The sequence below is a fragment of the Primulina tabacum genome, chromosome 5 (assembly GCF_025594145.1).
Source record: "Primulina tabacum isolate GXHZ01 chromosome 5, ASM2559414v2, whole genome shotgun sequence".
NCBI lineage: Eukaryota > Viridiplantae > Streptophyta > Magnoliopsida > Lamiales > Gesneriaceae > Primulina > Primulina tabacum.
The window spans coordinates 14657478-14678242 of NC_134554.1; the positions used below are offsets into that span (position 1 = coordinate 14657478).

The following is a 20765-nucleotide window of genomic DNA, read 5'->3' on the forward strand; positions in this document are numbered from 1 at the left end:
TAGAGATAAGACTCTTGAACTTATTCAAGAAAATTCTTATTGGCCATGAATAGACCGAGATGTCAAGAAATGTGTTGAAAGGTGTAGAACTTGTCACATTGCCAAAAGTCATGGCCAAAACACCGGTTTATACATTCCATTACTAGTACAAACGGGTCCATTCCCCATGGGAAGATGTAAGTAAGGACTTTGTGGTTGGATTGCCTCGCACTCAAAGGAACAAAGATTCAGTCATGGTGGTTGTTGATCGATTCTCTAAAATGGCACATTTTGTTTCTTGCACCAAGAGCTTGGATACATGTAGCTGATCTTTATTTCAAAGGAATTAGTAAGGCTTCATGGAATTCCGAAGACCACCACGCTTCCACTGCCAGTGGTGAGTGTTGAGTCTTGCCTTGTGCTACCTCCTACTTCTCCTCTATTTTCCGGTGTCAGCCAGCTGGACAAAGTGTCATGTGAGTCATCTCTTTAACTTCCAGGACAAAACGTGGCATGCATTAGAGTCATATCTTACAACGGTAGGTGACAACTCAAAAAAATAGCAGATCGATCCACACTATGACAATTATATCATGGCACAAAGGATGAGTGATTTAGATACCCCTATTCAACATTAGTTGGTGAAGGAAGATTGCAAGAACTTAAAAGATTAATTAACATATATAACAATTTGGGTTATATAAAAATTTGGGTTAATTACTTTTGCAAAGCAACAATAAATGGACGTTAGATGATATTGAACCTATCAAGTAAAATTCCAAATTACGTACATCACCCGCCCTGTGATTGTGATATCACAACAGCTCTAGCAACAAAAAGCTAAGGAAAATCCCATACTTGTAAAGTTGAATGTGATCAAATTATAAGATTTCTGTGAGATTGATAGAAATGAAGAGATATAGTTGGACTACCATCAAAAACAAAAGCGGATTTGGTACAAAGAAATTTCCGGTGGGATCAGGTTTTTCTGAAATGGAGAATATCCCTGGGTAAAAGGGTTCAGGGGATACAGGCATCTAACAATATCCATTCACAGAACATTTACTTCACTTGGGACATGCACAAGTCCTGTATTACTAGTCGTTCTTTGTTCTTTTAAAAAAACAAAACAAACAAAGTAATTCTTCGTTTTATCGTTTTCATATTAAATAAGAATTTGGATGAAGAAAATCAAGCCTATCTTGGTTATCAACTTGTCATAATAGGTCCAACTTCACATCTTTTTCCCCAATGGTTTCTGGTTCAGTCTATTTTCTGCTGGCAGTTCTACCTTTAAGAAAAATCTCATGAACTGCCTAACATATGTTCCCCATCACTTCTCCAAATAACTGCATCAAAAACCAATAATTCTCCGTTCATACTCTCTACAAAGTCATTATCATGCTCCGTCAATGCTTAAATAAAGACGAGATGACCTCTGTGCATGAATTTCAGACTATCATATTGTATTAGATTTCAATCAATATAGTCACTCACAACTATAGCCCAAGACTTCAAATTTTATGTATTTACCAAAACAAAGATTTAAAACTGTTGTGAAAGATTTAAATCATTTCACCAAATTCCCATACGATAAAAGAAAACAACAAAATCACAACAAAAAAATCCCTTTCAACTCAAATTACAAACAGAACCACAATAATGACTTCAGGAGTTGGTGAAACTGAAACCCAAAAAGCTAAATAAGAGTTGGGTGACCTTCAAGCAAATCACCGTGAAATTTTAACTTCCTCTTCTCCAAATATAATCAAAGATTGTATCCTCAGTTCCCAAAAAGCACATTCCACGATCAAAAATCATAGAATACCAGTTCTTTCAATCTTAGAACTTAGAAGCCATTAACCAGCAATAAAAAATCCAGAAAGTATTTGAATTTCAACTTATGACAAATTAAGAATAATAAGTAACCACGTACCTCTACGTCGTTCCAATCAAACATAGCCATAAAACCAGGAAAAATAAGATTCTTTGAATCGAAAAACTCGCAACCTCAGTGAATGAAGCTTCAGATATAGTCCAAACATCGCCAAATTTCCTCCGACCACACACCGCCAAGCCAGAACATTAATCAACAAAAAATGTTGAAATTCAAAGAATGGATTTTTATTTATTCTTGACGCCTGACATGAACTTTTGTTAAATTTTAAGCGCATACATGGCACTTGGCTCAAAAAGAAAAAAAGTTAGCTTCAGAAAATACTCTCATAAAATTTCCAAGTTTGTTTGTTTTTTTTTTTTTTTACATTTTAAGCTGCATTTAGATGTTAAGAATTGGGAATTAAAAAAAAACTTTTTAATATAAATTTCAGATTAGTCTGTTTTATTTTTTCATTTAGAATAATATATAATATAAAATATTATGGATAGATTTCAAGATTCAATAAATACAAATATATGAAAACATCACAAAAATTCTCATACTACTCAAATTTGTGAGAAAAATTTCCTACCTAACTCAATGTAATGAAAAATATTATTTTTTATATCGAATATATTATTTTTTTCGTGATAATTATGGATCAAGTTAACTAGTATCACAGATAAAAGTACTGTGAAAACATCACACAATATAATTACTATTAAAACATATTCAAAATAAACATAACTTGAAATATTTTGATTTTCCCATTAAATCTTAATATATATGAATTTAAAAGTAATTTTAAAGTTATTGATTCCTGATTAATTACAAAGTCACATTTCTTATGTTTTGTAGACATTTAGGTTGTGTTTGAGAAAATTAATTTGAAATTCATATATTTCGATTCTAGTTTAATTGTTTACACTGAAACAATTGATCATATTTTTAAATCAACACATTACTTATTTACACATTAATAAGAGAAATTATAATGCATTTCAAATAACACCATTATTTGGTGAAATTGAAATTCATCGTCGTTAACATGAAATTATATATAAACATATGATGAGTGCGCTGAGCAACAAAAAAACATTTGAATCCATCAATCCAAACACAACCTTTAATAATAATATAATATTAGAATTGATTAATATAAAAGAATTTCCATATAGATATTAACAATGCATATATTTTAATGATGATATATTTCTAAAATGATGCATATATCTTAATATGTATGAATGAATATTAAAAAATGGAATACAAGTGGTGGGCCCAAATCCATGTAAGCGACAAAGTTTTTAGGGCCTCACATTGTGAGTGGGCCGGGCCGTATCAAATTTGTGGTTATTAAAAGTTAGATCTATTGTCGCACTATTATTGGTCGGTCCCCCGATGATTCGGCATCTGTAAATTACAAAAAAGCCCCTCTCAAGCATTAATAAATATATACCCTTCAAACATTTCTTTTCCACAAAAATTATTATGAAACCATTTATTTTTATGAGACGAATTTTCAATTCGATTCGATTCATGAAAAAGTATCATTTTTTATACTAAAAAATTTATTTTTCTTTATAAATATGGATCAGATCAACCTAACTCACGATATAAATCATTGAAACATTTTCTCATAAGACTTACTATTCTTTTTATAGACATTATCAGTTATCAATTATCATCTAGAAGTTGTGTGTTCATTGGTTTAGTAGTGTGGGAGAGACAAATGATTTTAAGTTAGAGTCTTACTTGTGTAGATTTTAGGTAATTTGAAACGATGTTTCTTAATTAAAAAAGAACAAAACCTAGATAAATATCATTTTATTTGAGGGGAAGCAATTCTATGCCAGAAACATTTGTAGAAAATAAATACTAAATTGTATATTTTGACATGATTCGATAAGCAATCCGAGGTATTGATAAAAAACCATATCATAATTAAATATTTGAGATAAATTTATGTGAAAACGTGAACAAATTTAAACCTAATTTCAATGAGTTTAAATTCAAACAAAAGAATTTTGAAATTTTCTTGGCTTTTATTGAAACTTTAGAGGTATATTTATTGTGGAGATTTGCTGATTTTTTTTTAAAAAATAACAGACTTTTGTGGAGAGATAGATTTTTACTAACTTTTATTGACCTAACAGATAACTAAAAAATTTCATAGCTTGTACAATTTTTTTTTTTTTTTTTTTGCAGAACTTTTATTGACATCTATTAAAATTTTCAAATAATTATATGACTTTTGTAATTTAAATTTGTAAATTTTTTATTTATTTGAAGTAGCAGTAAAGCATGAATAATTTTTTTAATTTAAAATATGTTTATCTATTAACATAAATATTTTTAATTTATTGGTATCATATACAAAATAAGAAAAATAAGTCATTATTACATTTATTGTGATCAAACTTCAATTATTAAAGCCTATTCAACATGTTTATTTAATTAATGAATAATTTTTAAAATAAATAAGAATAATTTTTAATATTAATAAATAATCAAATTGAAAATAATTTTATTCAGTTTTAAGTAATTTTTTACAAAAATTTACATTGAATATCATTAAACTCTATAAATTTTATTGATTCTAGGTTTTTATCGACTTTTATAGACGATATAGATTTATAGTTTTATCTGGTTCACAAAAACTATATAATGCACAAAAGTCAAATACAATTCACATGTCCGTTGAGAGAGAAACTCAACTCAAGGGTATAATGAGAATTTTATGTTGCAAAAACTTGTGTGAGACAGTCTTACGGATCGTATTTTGTGAGATAGATATCTTATTTGGGTTATCCACGAAAAAATATTACTTTTTATGCTAAGAGTATTACTTTTTAATGTGAATATCGATAAGATTGACCCGTCTCATGGACAAAAATTCGTGAGATCGTCTCACAAAAAACATACTCTTTTATATTTTGGTTTCCATTTTGTCATTAGCAACAAGTTAATCATATATAGGAAGTCGTTGGTTCCCAGAAGCTTGTGGCCTGGTATACGACCAAAACATCTTGTCTCGATTCCAATTTTTTTTCCTCCTCAGATCATTTTGCTGAAAAATAATTTACAGATCATCTTTAAAAAAAAAATTGATTGGGGTTGATGTTCCAGTCAAATATTTTTAAAAATATCCCTTTTTACAATCTCTATATATATATAAAAGAATATTTTAAAAAATATTTGATTGGAACATCAAATATATATATATATATATTTCAATAAATATAAATTGTTTATGACATTAAACAAATTGTTGAGGTGCATTTGATACAGATCGACTACAAGATGTGGGGGTGGGTGACGGACATTATAAACTTTATATTGTATTATAGAAAAAGAGAAAATTAGACGTGCATGATCTTTTGGTAATATTTTGGCAATATGATCAAAGGCAGTCCAAGATAGAGCACACAGCCTTAGAAATAAGAGAGGCTAAATTTTCAGTTCCTGAGCAAATCAATGTTTGTGCTTCAGTGACTTCTATCCTAGCTTCGCCCGGCTCAGACACATGCAAGACACGAGGACCATCGTTTCCAACCGTCACGTTCACTCCTATCTTCTCCAATGCTATGAGAAGAGCATCCAAGTCAACTCTACCAAAACACTGCACCACTGGGCTATTTTGAGAGGACACGTCCTCGTTTCCAAGGTATAACCGGTGTCTCCCTTGCTCTACTACAAGTTCTCCTTTCAACTTTGAAAAATTCACGTCCTGCTTCTCAAGAGTAGTATAATGGAGCCTCGAGGCCAACTCTATTGAAATGTCCAATTCTAAGTCTTCCTTCATGTTTGGTATTTGAAGCGTTTCGTTTTCAAAGTAATATTGGAATGAAAACAAAGGTTCCGATGGCGAGGCATGTTGCTTAAACATCTCAGGAAACTGTTGTGTTTAGGGGGAAAAATGATGTTCTCAGATATCAAGGAACCAAAGGTATTTATTTATTTGTCACAATAAAAGAGAGGATATACGAATGAGATGGTATTACCAGTACATGTTTAGGTCGTAAAGTCTTTAGCAAACGCAAGGATTTGTGTCGCCTGAAAATAGGATAAAAATTGTGGGTCTAGTTAACGAGATAAAAGACAGCTCGAAGCAGTAATAATATGCTGTCGTTTTCAGGCTATTGAACAAAATGAACAGAATACAACTTACGGAAATCCTGAGGAGAAGGAACATTGGAGAACTTTCATTTCCATTGGCTTGAAAGGCAATAGAACCAAATTGGCATCGAAACCTTCCTGCGAATTACACATGAGAAAGTAGAATAAATAAAGCAAGAATGACACAAACTCCCAACTTTTAGTTAAAAAGGAATATCTAATGGCGCATGGAAGATAAAAAAATAATGCTAAGAAGCATAGAATCATTGCAGGCACCTCCATAACAAGTAGTGAATTTTTATCATTACACCACCGTCGAATCAAATGAACAGCAGGTCCGAGCCGCAGATTCCAGTGAGGACAAAAGACTATGCAAGGTTCCTGCCAAGCCAATCTGTATACAAGGCATTAGTTGGGTCTTACAATGCAAATAGAAAAATTTTCTTTCTTTTTTTTAATCATGATTATCTAAAGTGTAAATCTAGGGGAGAAACATATCTAGTTCTGAAACAATACAATACAAGAATTACACGTGTCCAATACCATGTAGCACCACAATAGCCCAATGCAACAAGACAACAGGAAAACATAGTTTTAAAATCTGAAGTTTCAGCCCAATGGTATCTCATCAAAGTGCCCAATTCAAGACAACATATGAGATTTGACAAGCATTAATAAACCATCAGCTGCCAAGTTCCTCCCCTACCCAGACCTGTCCACCTACGACCCACCTACCCGAAATAATGCCACAAAAATACTAAAGTAAACAAACAAATAAAAATTGGAAAAACACATTTCTATCACTGCTATGAAAAAAGACAACTAATTACATTAATTTGGGTGAATAGATGGCAGAGAACAAATGGAGTCTTCCTTCTGTTAACATCTCCACATGAGAGAATAATGATTGGCCAGAGTACAACTGCAGAATCATTTAATAGGGAAAAAATTATATCATCTTGCTCATAAGTGCATTGAAGTTTGAAATTGCCCATAATATTAGTTTTAATTATGCACACCCGGTCCAATCGCTGCTGGCATAACCATTCCGGAATGATATTTGTAAATGCAATAAGCTCTTCAGCAACGGAGGAAACAAAAAATATAGGAACCTATAAAACCAAACGATAGTTAAAAACTGTGTAAGAGAAAATGTGTCCGGGACAAGAATAAAGCATGTTTCATGTATGATACACACCATATTCATCTATACTTTAAACAGCACTTTATGCTTGTATCAAAGTAAACAGATATCCATCAGCATAGACCTAGTCATTTTGCAAGTCTCGCATCCCAGAATAACCTAAACGAAAATCTGGTAATACATTTCAAGTACCAACAATGCACAGACAAAGAATTTAAGAAACTTTTAATAACTTATCATTTGGTACTGATACTATCAACTCAAGTTGGTGCACTCACATTTTAACTCCAAAGCATAATCGATCATGTACCTCATCATGTCTAACAAAACACAAAATTTCTTTAGTGGCTTTCCTGTCAAGGTGAAAGTACCTTAATATTTTCAGATTCTAAACCAAGGGCAAATCGCTCCAACAGCTGCAGAATGAGTCCTAGTCGACCAATGGGAATAAGAACTGAACCTCCAGCATTTACAGAGTCCATGGAACATGAACATATAAAATCTAACCTCTCCATTTCCTCCGAGCGTTCACTGACACTAAGAAACGTGTCACTCGCTTCCGGACTGACATCATCACTACTAAAAATGGTTACAAAGCCCAATAATTGTAAAGAATCAAATGAGAAAGATAAAACTCCAAATTTTCCTTCATTTACTAATGTGTGGAAGATTGATAATCATTAAACATAGTATAAGCCCTTCAAGAAATATATTCTACTGCAATTGAAAGGTAGAGCACCTTGAGTTTGATAAGGCGTTGCCACTACGGCCAGAGCAACTGTTATCATCTTCAAGTTTCTCTGTATCATTGCAACAACAAAAATCTGAAAACAAAGTTACATCATGTCTTTGAAGAGCCTTGTAATTAAAACTCATTGCTGTTGCTGACGAGACAACAGAACTTGAAATATAGGCTATGCTGCCCTTTGGGCCACTGATACTCCAATTACATGAGCCTATTTCCAGACCAGAACTAAAAGCTTTTATAATCAATGTGCCATTGTAACAAACTTCTTCAGCGTATTTAAGAGTCTCAATCTTCAGCATGCAATCCTTTACATCAGCTGCACTGAGAAGTATTCACATTACATCTTCAGAACAGATATTTCAACAGTACCATTATCCATTAAGCGTTTTATAACGTTCGAAGTCTTTGGAAACAAAAATTCCCATTTTGTTTTATCTGAAGTACAACTTGGACAAAATTTTCTCACTTTAGATAAAGAACTTTACTAAATACATGCCATTTTATATCTAACTACTTCCAAGCTTGATTTTATTGGGACTGACATCCAATGTGCTAATACCATCTTATATCTAACCCTTATCTTAATTTCAAACACTTTAACCCAGATTTTTCTCTAGTATGTTCACTTTCTTTCTTGGTTTGGTAGCATTACCTATTCGATGAGCTCTTGGTTTTGTGGATGAAACTCGAGAGATGCTGTGATAGGACCCTAAAAATTACTTTTATTATTTTTGGAGGCCTTTTACAATCACAAAAAACACCCATCCCACTTTTTAAATTGTTCTTCCAATATTCATCCTGTCAAACATCTCATGGAAATAATGTTAATTTTTTCCCCATCTTACTTTCAGGATAGAATAAAAATATCAATGTATTCCTCCTCTTATCATCATCATTAACAAATAAGCACAAATTTTACATGTACAATGGCATCCAACCACCGAATTCTGTCCCATCTGCACCTAATGCAACATCCTTCAATTCCAAAGGAAGAAATTCAAGCTCTTCCCATTTCATCCACTGAGGTGCACCAGAATTCTCAGGTCCATAAAATTGCCTAAATTCCTTGTGCATGGTAACTAAATCCTCCATCATAAGTTGTCCAATTCTGGCTGTGGCCTCAGTAACATACACCTAAAACAATCCAGAAACAAAATAAATCAAAACTACAGCATCAACAAGGAAGGGTGAATGATAGATTAGACCACAGTCATACCATCAGGTATGCACATGATCTCTAAGCAGCCAAGAGTCTTAACAATTGCTCCCACTCATAATCTGATTAGCATCCTTTTAATGAAGCAGGTTTACTGGTCATGAAGTGCGTGTCTTAAAGTCTGATCGTACGCTTAAATGTAGCCAGTCTAGTAAGGTGATATGCCACGCAATGATTATTCATTTTTGCTTGTAGTTTTAAACTATCGGATATTAATGTTAACTTTTATCAGCAACTTATAAGCATACATCAAATAACACGTGATGTGAGCAACACTGCAAACCTTCGACCGTCAATAACTATGAAATGACCAACGGGAAACGGAATCTCAAATACCTTAGCTGAAAATTGTCGATTCCGAGTAAGAAACGGCAACCCCATCATACCCATTGGACTAGATATTAGCACAACATCAACAAAAGAAATGTCCCACAAAAGCAAGTCCTTCACAAATTTATAATACGGCTCGGCTTGAATTAAGCTGTTTGTGTCAAGCGGTTTGACGGTTCTTGAAGTCTCGGTTTCATTCGACTCCATATCAGTATAACTTACACAAGAACAGATAAATTTTTCATCTTTAATCGTCGAAGCCAAATCCAAAGGCAGAGGAGAAAAGATCGCTAGAGACGAGAAATCAATAGGACAATCGAATAAAACCCGGAAACCGCAAATGTCCAAGATGTGGCACGCTGGGAAGTAGTAGCCTTTGCCTTTATTCAAGCATGTCTGCAGTAAAAATTATTTCCAAAATCTAACTAAATACGGGCCAACAGAGGAAAGAAAATTGCGCAAGAACACGAAAGAGATTGAGCGAGAGAGAGAATTACAAACTCCATGAACGAAAATTTCCCGATGGATTCACGACCTTCAAGCGTCAGCAGTAAGAGTGTTCATTCGAAGCTTTTAGAAATGGAGGATTATAGGGCGAATGACAGTAGACCAGCTGAGGAATATAAATATCCTCAAACTTCGTTATTAAATTTTTAGGTCTTGATAAAATCAGTTTTGGTCTGTGAATCATTTTATATTTATAATAAAAATAATATTTATAGATGACTAAAATAAAATATATGTGTTACAAAATTGACGTCTAAGATCATCTTTTATAGTTTTGTGTTCTTTCACTTGCCATTAATAAACATTCTCAATCAAATATTTCATTTCTCACTCAAATATCTTACTATTCAAATATAAAACATATCACCGTCAAATATCTCACCAACTAAGGATCTATGAGCAGGTCGAATTTTTACCTATGAGACATGTTAACCCTAACGATATTCACAATAAAAAGAAATACAAAGTAATAATTTTTCAAGGATAACCCAAATAAGATATTCGTCTTATAAAATACGACTCGTGAGATCGTCTCGAGCAAATTTTCGTCAAAAATGAAATACATATAAAAAATGTAATTTTTCTCCAAAATACATATTATAGGCTTAGTGAGTAGTGCTCGTTCCATAGGTTCAGTCGACCCTGTCCGCAGGGGTCGATCCAACGGCTGGGATTTTTCCGTGTCAATTTTTTTTTTTTACAGGGAGATGGGCCCGGACCACTCGTACCTGCACGGGTAGGTTGAAACAAACCGTTCCCCCAAAGTTTTGTCAGGCCCAGACAGCTAATGTGTGGAAACATTTTAAAGAACACATTTTGATGCCTTTGTTGGAAAAAGAAAGTAGACGAGAAAATATATTTTTATATTCGTTTTTATACAGACAAAAAGCTCTATAAATAGAACTATCTTCTCTTATTCAGAAATCATCTATTCTCTTCATCGAGTTTTTTCTCATCTTATAGCCTTTGAGTGCTTAGTTTTATAATATTTGTGAGATGTTTGTACTCATGTATTAAGAGAGTTTGTGTCCTCTTTGAAAATACAGTGAGCGGGTCATACACCATAAAAATATTATAGTAGAATTCTTCTCATCTTACCCGTGATTTTTACCTTAATGATTCTTAGGGGTTTCCACATAAATATCGGTGTCCAATTTATTTTAAAAAGGACTGAAAAAACAATTCGCAAAAAGGTTTTAAAATAGTTATATTTACATTAGAGGTCTTTTCTACATATAATTTTAGCCATGAAAATCTTTGTGACAATAAGAATTAGCAATGTTCTGCATTCTTTGCAAGCTCGTACAAATTTTTATTTTTTTTTGAATTTTTAATTTTGGTTTCTCAGTTTTTGTAATTTATTGGTGGAACATGAGTAATTTTATAATTAATTTCTCGAATGATGGTAGTATTAGCTATTTGTGTTATAGAACAGGGGTAGTTTGACAATTATCAAAGTTGGTCAAGGGTAATATAAAAATTATCTAAGCTTCCAAGGATAATATTGTGATTATTGAAGCTTATAATATTGTTAATCTATACTGTAGGTAATAGTTGAGCTCGTTTGAGAGACACCAATTTTTTTCCCCAAAATTGCCTTAATATTATATTGATATGTAGATTTTACTTTATGTAAACATTAATAATTCTAAGTATCACTAATCAAAATTTTCCATAATTTTCTCAACTAGATATTATATATGGAAAAAACTTGTGTGAGACGATCTCACGGGTCGTATTTTGTGAGACAGATCTCTTATTTGGATCATCCATGAAAAAATATTATTTTTTATGCTAAGAGTGTTACTTTTTATTATGAATATAAGTAGGATTGACTCGTCTCACAGATAAAGATTCGTGAGACCGTCTCAGAAGAGACTTACTCATTATATATAGAATAAATTACTTTTCAATTTATTTATATATTATTTTAGATGTAAAAAATTATAATTAAATCAAATATTTGAGAAAATCTTTTTTTATATATAAAATTCTTAACTAACTAATTATTTGGAAAATTAAAATACATCATTCATATCTTACATATAATACTAATTATATTATATTATACACGTGCATTGCGTCTTCGGTTGCTAGTACGTATGAAGAAACTAGTAGGCTCACCCTGAATATAGAAATAGATGTATCATAGTCTCATGATCTCATATATCTATATACATATAAATATATGAGTTTCATTTGTGAGCTTATTATTATGATCTCTTGTTTTGTATTTTGACATAGTTGATATGGTTATTTTAGTCATTATAATAGGATTTAATTCATTTTAGTAATTATCATTCAATTGTATTTATGTTAGTAGAAATTTATGTCTTGTGCATTTATTTTTTGTTCATGTGTTTGTTATATTATTGTTACTTTTAATATTACATTTGTATTCTTTTTTTTTGTTCACATTTTATTATATTCTTGTGACATTTAGTATTACATTCATATTCTTTTTTCACTTGTTTTATCATTCTTCTTCTTTTTATTGTTTTCTCCGTGCTTTTCTTTTTCTTCTTTGCGACATTCGTTTTTTATTATTTTCACCTTGTTTTTTCCTCTTTATGGTACTTGTTTTTTAGTCACTGTCCATGTTAAGTTAAGTATTACCTTTGTATTCTTTTTTCACTTATTTTATCATTCTTCTTCGTTTTTTTTATTCATGCTTTTCTTTTTCTTCTTCGCGACATTTTTTTTTATTATTTTCACCTTGTTTTTTCCTCTTTGTGGCATTTTTTTAGTCATTATCCATGTTTAGTTAATATGATTTAATTCATTTTAGTAGCTATCATTAAGTGGTATTTATGTTGGCAGAAATTGATGTCTTGTGGTATTTATTTTTGTTAGATTCTTGTGACCTTTAGTATCACCTTTTGTATACTTCATTTAAGTACATTGTGATTTGGGCATTGGTAAAATCCATTATTCTATTAATTTATATTTATTGTTTTACTTTATGAATGGTATTTGGATGAAAAAAAGCATAATTTTCTATTTGATAGAGTTGTTATTATGTCATAATCAGGTTGATTGAAAAGTTTTTCATATGAACAAGTGAACATATATGTTTATGGTCATGATGTTAATTTATCTATTGTTTTTTATCTGTTTAGATTAACAAATGCTCTTAAACAACCTATAAATATATGAGTTTCATTTGTGAGCTTACTATTATGACCTCTTGTTTTGCATTTTGATATAATTGATGTGGTTATTTTAGTCATTATCCTTGTTAAGGTAGATAGGATTTAATTCATTTTAGTAATTATCATTCAATTGTATTTATGTTAGTAGAAATTTATGTCTTGTGCATTTATTTTTTGTTCATGTGTTTGTTATATTATTGTTACTTTTAATATTACATTTGTATTCTTTTTTTTTGTTCACATTTTATTATATTCTTGTGACATTTAGTATTACATTCATATTCTTTTTTCACTTGTTTTATCATTCTTCTTCTTCTTCTTCTTTTTATTGTTTTCTCCGTGCTTTTCTTTTTCTTCTTTGCGACATTCGTTTTTTATTATTTTCACCTTGTTTTTTCCTCTTTATGGTACTTGTTTTTTAGTCACTGTCCATGTTAAGTTAAGTATTACCTTTGTATTCTTTTTTCACTTATTTTATCATTCTTCTTCGTTTTTTTTTATTCATGCTTTTCTTTTTCTTCTTCGCGACATTCTTTTTTTATTATTTTCACCTTGTTTTTTCCTCTTTGTGGCATTTTTTAGTCATTATCCATGTTTAGTTAATATGATTTAATTCATTTTAGTAGCTATCATTAAGTGGTATTTATGTTGGCAGAAATTGATGTCTTGTGGTATTTATTTTTGTTAGATTCTTGTGACTTTTAGTATCACCTTTTGTATACTTCATTTAAGTACATTGTGATTTGGGCATTGGTAAAATCCATTATTCTATTAATTTATATTTATTGTTTTACTTTATGAATGGTATTTGGATGAAAAAAGGCATAATTTTCTATCTGATAGAGTTGTTATTATGTCATAATCAGGTTGATTGAAAAGTTTTTCATATGAACAAGTGAACATATATGTTTATGGTCATGATGTTAATTTATCTATTGTTTTTGATCTGTTTAGATTAACAAATGCTCTTAAACAACCTATAAATATATGAGTTTCATTTGTGAGCTTACTATTATGACCTCTTGTTTTGCATTTTGATATAATTGATGTGGTTATTTTAGTCATTATCCTTGTTAAGGTAGATAGGATTTAATTCATTTTAGTAATTATCATTCAATTGTATTTATGTTGGTAGAAATTTATGTCTTGTGCATTTATTTTTTGTTCATATGTTTATTATATTCTTGTGACCTTTAATATTACCTTTGTATTCTTTTTTTTGTTCACGTGTTTATTATATTCTTGTGACATTAATATTACATTTATATTCTTTTTTCACTTGTTTTATCATTCTTCTTCTTCTTATTTTTATTGTTTTCTCCATGCTTTTCTTTTTCTTCTTTGCGACATTCGTTTTTTTATTATTTTCACTTTGTTTTTTCCTCTTTGTGGCATTTGTTTTTTAGTCAATGTCCGTGTTAAGTTAGGTATTACCTTTGTATTTTTTTCACTTATTTTATCATTCTTCTTCGTATTTTTTATTGTTTTCTTCATGCTTTTCTTTTTCTTCTTCACGACTTTCGTTTTTTTTATTATTTTCACCTTGTTTTTTCCTCTTTGTGGCATTTTTTTTAGTTATTTTCCATGTTAAGTTAATAGGATTTAATTCATTTTAGTAGTTATCATTCAATTGTAGCAGAAATTGATGTCTTGTGGTATTTATTTTTGTTAGATTCTTGTGACCTTTAATATCATCTTTTGTGTACTTCATTTAAGTACATTGTGGTTTAGACATTGGTAAAATCCATTATTCTATTAATTTATATTTATTGTTTTACTTTATGGATGGTATTTGGATCAAAAAAGTCTTTTCTGATTTGATAAGAGTTGTTATTATGTCATAATCAGGTTGATTGAAAAGTTTGTCATTTGAACAAATGAACATATATGTTTATGGTCATGATGTTATTTTATCTATTTTGTTTTGGTCTGTTTGGATTGACAAATATTCTTAAACATGATGTTGTTCAAACAATTTTAAACAATATCTAAATTCCGTAATTATGTTTTCATTGTTAGTTAACCACGTATGACACACGTGCACTTTCCTAGTATGTATATATATATATATATATATATATGTATGTATGTATGAAATATGGTAATCTATATGTATATATTCTCAAAAAAGAAAAAGGGACATCACAAATCATTCAACATTGACTGCAAAAACAACACGAACAATATGAGTGGCATCAAACCATCTTATATCCCCGTGATTGTAGCCTTTGGATGCTTCTTTACCATCAAAGAACACTTTGAAAGAGGCCCTTTCATACCTTGAGTGAACACAAGTTTCCGTGGATGAACCTTAACTTGTAGCCCACGAGGAGCATTTACTGAGGAAAAATATGTCGCATTTGGTGACCCTAAATTGGTTGCAAATCTTTTAATCCTTCTTGGTCCTTCGGCTCTATTTAATCTGTCAATGGAAATGGTGGGGTAGTTGATGTTGGAAATGAAGTCTTGATTAGACTTCTTTGGGCAGCTAAAATTTTTGTGGGACATTGATTTTATTGCTTGGTTCTTGTACCCATTGTAGCAAAGAAAATTTAGATGGTCATTTGTGGTGGTTTCAAATGCTAGACCAGGGTCAAGAGCCTTTGTTGGGGAAATTTCTCCCACTCCAGTCTCATGGGGATTTGATGGATAATCCGAGGTGCTATTTGTCAAAGGTTTTCCAATGTTGTTAAGTATGGATGCTGCAAAAAACGATAGAGAAGAAAGATTAGGATACGAATATGTCACGCGTGTAGTTGTATATCTAGTCAAAACTCGCGAGTGACTCAAATTTTTTTAATCATGTTGACATGAAATGGAATATCAATTCAAATAAAGACGATGTTTGCTTTTATACAGTGCTGATAACAACGATTTGTTACCAGTCGTCATCAATGCGGATTTAATGACAGATGAAGTCCATTGAGGATGAATAGACTTGATGAATGCCATGGCACCAGCAACATGTGGGCAAGCCATTGAAGTCCCAGATCTAATGGCAAAGAGTGAAGACTTATTTCCTGGTGCACCATAGGATGAGTCTATCCTGGGTACTATTGCTGCCAAAATGGCCACCCCAGGAGCCATAATATCAGGCTGCAAGTCGTGACATTTTGTTTTATTTTCGGATGACGAAAATGACGGACTTTGAGTAGAAATATATATTAGACAAAGACTATAAGCTGAATCTCGGTTATCGATTTACCTTGAGAATGTTCTCGGTGAGGATCCCAGGGCCTCTTGAAGAGAAAGTTGCAACAACAGGTGCTGGCTTAAAGTTTCTAATCTCTTCTGATGCAATAATAGTTGCTGTTGGATTCCTGTGTCAAACTCAAAATGTCAATAAATACTTAGAACTTCGTGCTGCCGGTTCGACTAACAACTATAATTCTGTGTTCTAAAATTTTAAGACGACCGTCTTACTTTGTGGAGTTGACGTAATGGAGGAGGTGGGATCCTTTACTTTGTCCAACTTGTGCAAATGGATAGGTCCCTGAATCCAGCGGTGAATCTTCACGTTCAGAATCTATCAAGATCATCCCTTTTGCTTTGGCATCTTCTACCACTAATTTTTTTATCCTCCTTGAAACCATTGGATCATCATTCACACACACTACTATTTTTCCAGCAGCTTTCTTGTAGTCTATTGATCCGGGCATGCAATTTCTGCATTTTAATATGAAACGGCCAATTATATCTTCAAAGAGAGGACAAAAGTTTTCATGCTTTGGTATTATTTTATAAACTATCAATCTCTCAGAGCTGATGAAAGTGTTGTGACAATTTTTAGATTATAGTACATGACATTACGCCTCGGCCAAAGACCGGGGTCCAAGACAACCTTAAAGAAACATCCAAATGTTTCACATCTGGGTTGTGTATCGTGACATTGATGTAGAAATAGGTATGAAAACAAGTACATTCAAACTCCTAAAAAAGACTGTCTGATGATTCCAAATACAGAGCCTCCTATTCTGGTGCAATGTAATAAGTCATTAGTACCAAAAGCTCAGATTGATGAGTGATCCAACTTTATATATTAATTACTTTTACAATGATATACATTTGAACTTGTAATAAAAAATGTGGTGAAGAGGAAGAAAATGACCACCTTGCATCAGATACCGGAGTAAAACTTGAAGCAACATCGCCTCCAAATGCAAGAGGATATTGTTTACCCGCACTTAGAGGAGAAAAATTGATTGCAGCCCCCTAGTTCCACATAACAAACACAATTAATGACTACAAAAATAAACTCAATTCATCAAACAAATATGCATCAAGGCAGAACAATTATATTAATCCTTTGTACCTCGAACGATTTGTTGTTTCCTAGTAGTATCCTTGACTCAAACACCCGATCAATAGTAGATGCTGCGACTGTAAATATCCATGGAGCCGAGTTAACGACAGTGTAACTATCAGGGCCATCATTCCCAGCCGAGCAAACGACCATGATTCCCAGTTGTTCGGCATGAAAGGCTCCAATGGCAATAGGGTCATTGAGAAAATCAGATTGGAAAATTGAGGAGACACCAATAGATATCGAGATGATATCCACTCCATCTTTAAGTGCATCATCTATAGCTTTTAGTATAATTGAGCCCGCACACCCATCAATTGTGCAGGCCTTGTAGCTTGCTATTCTGGCTGACGGTAGGCCACCTCTCAATGTGCCCTTTGCTAGGCCATAATAGCTTGCATTAGCGACTCGTGCCCCTCCTGCAATCGAGGCTGTGTGAGTTCCATGGCCAGCGAGGTCCCTAGGTGTGCCCCGCGTCTGTGTTGGATTCGTTTCGTTTTGTTTGGCGACGAGAGCTCTGTTGGTGTAGTATCTTGCTCCTATCAACTTCCTATGTCATATGAAGAGGAGGAGTTAATTTCATTTCTATGTCAGTGAAAATAAGTCTAGTTTGACAAGAACTGGTGAAAGTCTACAAGCTTAAGCTCAAACAAAGAAAATAGACCTCGAGCTTGAGCTCGTCTCACAAGCTTAGTTTGAACTCGCGATATGTTCACGGTCTTATAGGGTCCACAGCTCCCCACAATCCATGTGGGGAAAATTTTACACTTTTTTTGTAAGTTTTATTTCTAGTTATTTAGACGTTTGAGTCATTTGCCGCCAAGTTTACCGTAAATTTCAACAGTTACATAATAGGATTAGGATATATATCTGAATTTGCAAAGAATATCTATACCTATTGCAATTGGACTTATTAAAATCAGAGCCTTCCATGCAAACTCCTTTCCATTTTGATGGGATTTCAGCGATACCATTGTCGTCGAAACTTGGAGACTCGGGCCATATGCCTTGAACAAATCAGTATTAATGAAATATATTAATCAGTTTATGACAGCGTGCATATGAAAGAGGATATCTGTGTTGCAAAAGATTAGAACAAATTTCAAATGAACTTTGAAGTGGAAAGGCCTAGTATGAAATCTCAACTAAATTTAATTAATTCAGTCATTATTATTTCATAAATACAGACCTGTGTCTACGATTCCAATTATCACATCAACTGAGTTGTGATCAAAAGGGATCCTAGACCTGAACTTGGAGTCTCTAGCTTCGAGAAAATCCCAAGAACGAGTTGTATGGAGTTCCAGGACCGGATCAGGAAACACGGATACGACCTCATCATATCCTGCTTTTCATAGCATCATTTAGACAATGAACCTTCTACAAACGTAAGCTCACCTTAACTCCGGAATGTGAAAACAATAGAAGCATATAGTAACAGTGGAACTCGGTTCCTTAAACCTCTATAACAGAACAAGCCCACGTTTGAACTGTTAGTAATCCTACCAGATAAGACAGATGCTTCATTCTCTGTCAACATAGCAGAGAATCCCCTAAAAGCATGATTGTAGGAGTTCAATAAAAACTTTCTTTCACTCTCTTCACTGCCCAACAAACAAAAGAAATGGAATTTCGAGGTTTATTCGAACAGTTTCATTACGTTATGAATCAATCTTACTTTTAGGAGATAAGGACTCTCACCTTGGAATTATGGATGATAGCATTTGAAGATTTGACGAGTCATCACCTCGATCGGCATCCGAAGAACTCCCCATATATACAATGTAAGGCTGCATGAGTTCAAACGATCAAGAAAAGATCCAAGGATTTCAAATAGAAGACCAACTTTCAATGTTATACTTGCCTTTGGGCCTTGCTTTAGTGCCATGCAACAGACAAGAATGAAGAGCAAATGCAATATAGGCAAGAGTTTCAATAGAGAAGCCATGAAAGGAAGGCTAATGCGATTAATCTGCTCAAAAATCAAGTAAAAATTTGGAAGCATTTATTAATCAAATATGCACTCACATATATATAGGAGTGTGAAAAGTTTCTCTGAAGAAATTTGGCAGTGTGCAATGAAAAAATTCTTTGCTTTAGGCTCAAGCGTTATTATTATTATTATTATTGTTGTTGTTGTTGTTGATAAAAAGACACAAGCATTATTAGTTGCATAAATGAAGTGTTGTTTGTTCTATTGACATGTCATTTTCCTTTAGTTTGACTAGGTTTCATGATTATGTAGCCTTCATCTAAGCAATACTAATAGCATTTAACTAATCGATGGACATATTATTTCTTTCTTTTCTTTTTCTTTTTACGAACAACGCCAGCATGACTAATTAGCTTGTCTTAAATAAATAAGAATTAAACTTGATCACTTCTCACTTAATACATAAATTGTGAACCGGTTTTGGTTCGGAATCACTATGCTTAAAAAGATTTCTATTAAACGAGATTTTCAAGTTTTAGGGGAAAAATAATATAAGCATTTTTTGTGTGTAAGTGGGGAAAAATTATAGCCGACGACTACAATACAACTTAAATATTTTGAACATATACATACATCACGTTCTGATATTTTTCTAGCAGGGTATTTAGTGCTCCCAAGAAAAAAAAAGTGATCTTATATGGATCCTAATTCCTTTCCTAGCATAAAGCAAGAGGAAACAAAAAGTGATTCATGCAACAGTTTTATCATTGAGAATGAACTTAATCACATGTGATTGCTTCATCTTTACACATCTTGATTACTTATTATAATCATGCGCTTTTATTTAGAACGCTAGGACAATATTCCATGTAGATCATTAATAATAATCAGGAGAAAAAAATAGAAAATTACATGTGTTGATATACACGATCGGCATCGTTTGATGGGAAAGATGTGACGTTAATTGATTAAACATTATTTTTTTTATCTAATCTTTAACTCAAGTTCTACAAATGATTAAAATTATGAACCATTATGTTAACCATGCGTATGAAATTATTATTCATAAGTTATGCTTCTCTTATCATCTCATATCATCTATGTTTATTTTCCGAAAAGAACTATCCCCAACTCTGCCGAAACTCAAGACATTTTTACTACGTACGGTAGCATATGCATCCAGAGTTAGCACATGATTTTATGGTCTTGAAGTTTATGATCAATATTAGTCGTTTGAGCATAGATTTCATTTCAAATCTACCATGAACAAAGAAAATATAAAACTGTGAAGCTTTTTAAAGGAAAATTATTGTAATTGATTAGTTTAAATTAACGTTCATGGAGTAGAACAAGATGCCTCAAACACAAAAGTCCACAAAACCACGAGCCTTGTTCTCACTTCCACTTTACTCTTTTTCTTCTTCTTTTTTACCCTTTGTTATTTGCTGGTTTTTT

General features: G+C 32.3%; 3 protein-coding genes across 7 annotated transcripts in view; all 3 read right to left on the reverse strand.

The window, feature by feature from the left end:
• The window catches only part of LOC142546923 (protein LNK2-like), a 98932-nt gene that overhangs the window by 9845 nt on the left and 68322 nt on the right, over positions 1-20765 (reverse strand). The gene's annotated exons all lie outside the window — the stretch shown is intronic.
• LOC142546917 (uncharacterized) lies at positions 5096-10063 on the reverse strand. 5 transcript variants are annotated; one of them, XM_075654893.1, is made up of 11 exons: positions 9917-10063; positions 9422-9811; positions 8789-9003; positions 7861-8190; positions 7493-7700; positions 6997-7089; positions 6808-6899; positions 6254-6371; positions 6030-6115; positions 5863-5914; positions 5096-5756 (listed from the first exon to the last, which is right to left on the reverse strand). In XM_075654893.1, exons 2-11 carry the CDS (start codon positions 9620-9622, stop codon positions 5262-5264), a joined length of 1890 nt encoding a protein of 629 aa, XP_075511008.1. In that variant the 5' UTR covers positions 9623-9811; positions 9917-10063; the 3' UTR covers positions 5096-5261. The 5 variants fall into 5 exon arrangements, with proteins under 5 accessions (XP_075511008.1, XP_075511007.1, XP_075511006.1 ...); XM_075654892.1 differs by having other exon boundaries at positions 7493-7685; positions 9913-10063; XM_075654891.1 differs by having other exon boundaries at positions 7493-7697; positions 9913-10063.
• On the reverse strand, positions 15162-19394 carry LOC142546918 (CO(2)-response secreted protease-like). The gene is given in 12 exon segments (XM_075654895.1): positions 15162-15351; positions 15354-15776; positions 15957-16170; positions 16280-16394; positions 16498-16740; positions 17186-17286; positions 17387-17927; positions 18273-18384; positions 18567-18722; positions 18884-18981; positions 19079-19167; positions 19242-19394. Coding segments are annotated over 12 exon segments (2361 nt in total). The 5' UTR covers positions 19383-19394; the 3' UTR covers positions 15162-15223.

Coding starts and splice junctions, on each gene's coding strand:
- LOC142546917 (XM_075654890.1), bottom strand. Junction 7,090..7,492: donor TAGAATCTGAAAATATTAAG/GTACTTTCACCT, acceptor TTGGTTTTATAG/GTTCCTATATTTTTTGTTTC. Junction 6,900..6,996: donor GCCAGCAGCGATTGGACCGG/GTGTGCATAATT, acceptor ATGATTCTGCAG/TTGTACTCTGGCCAATCATT.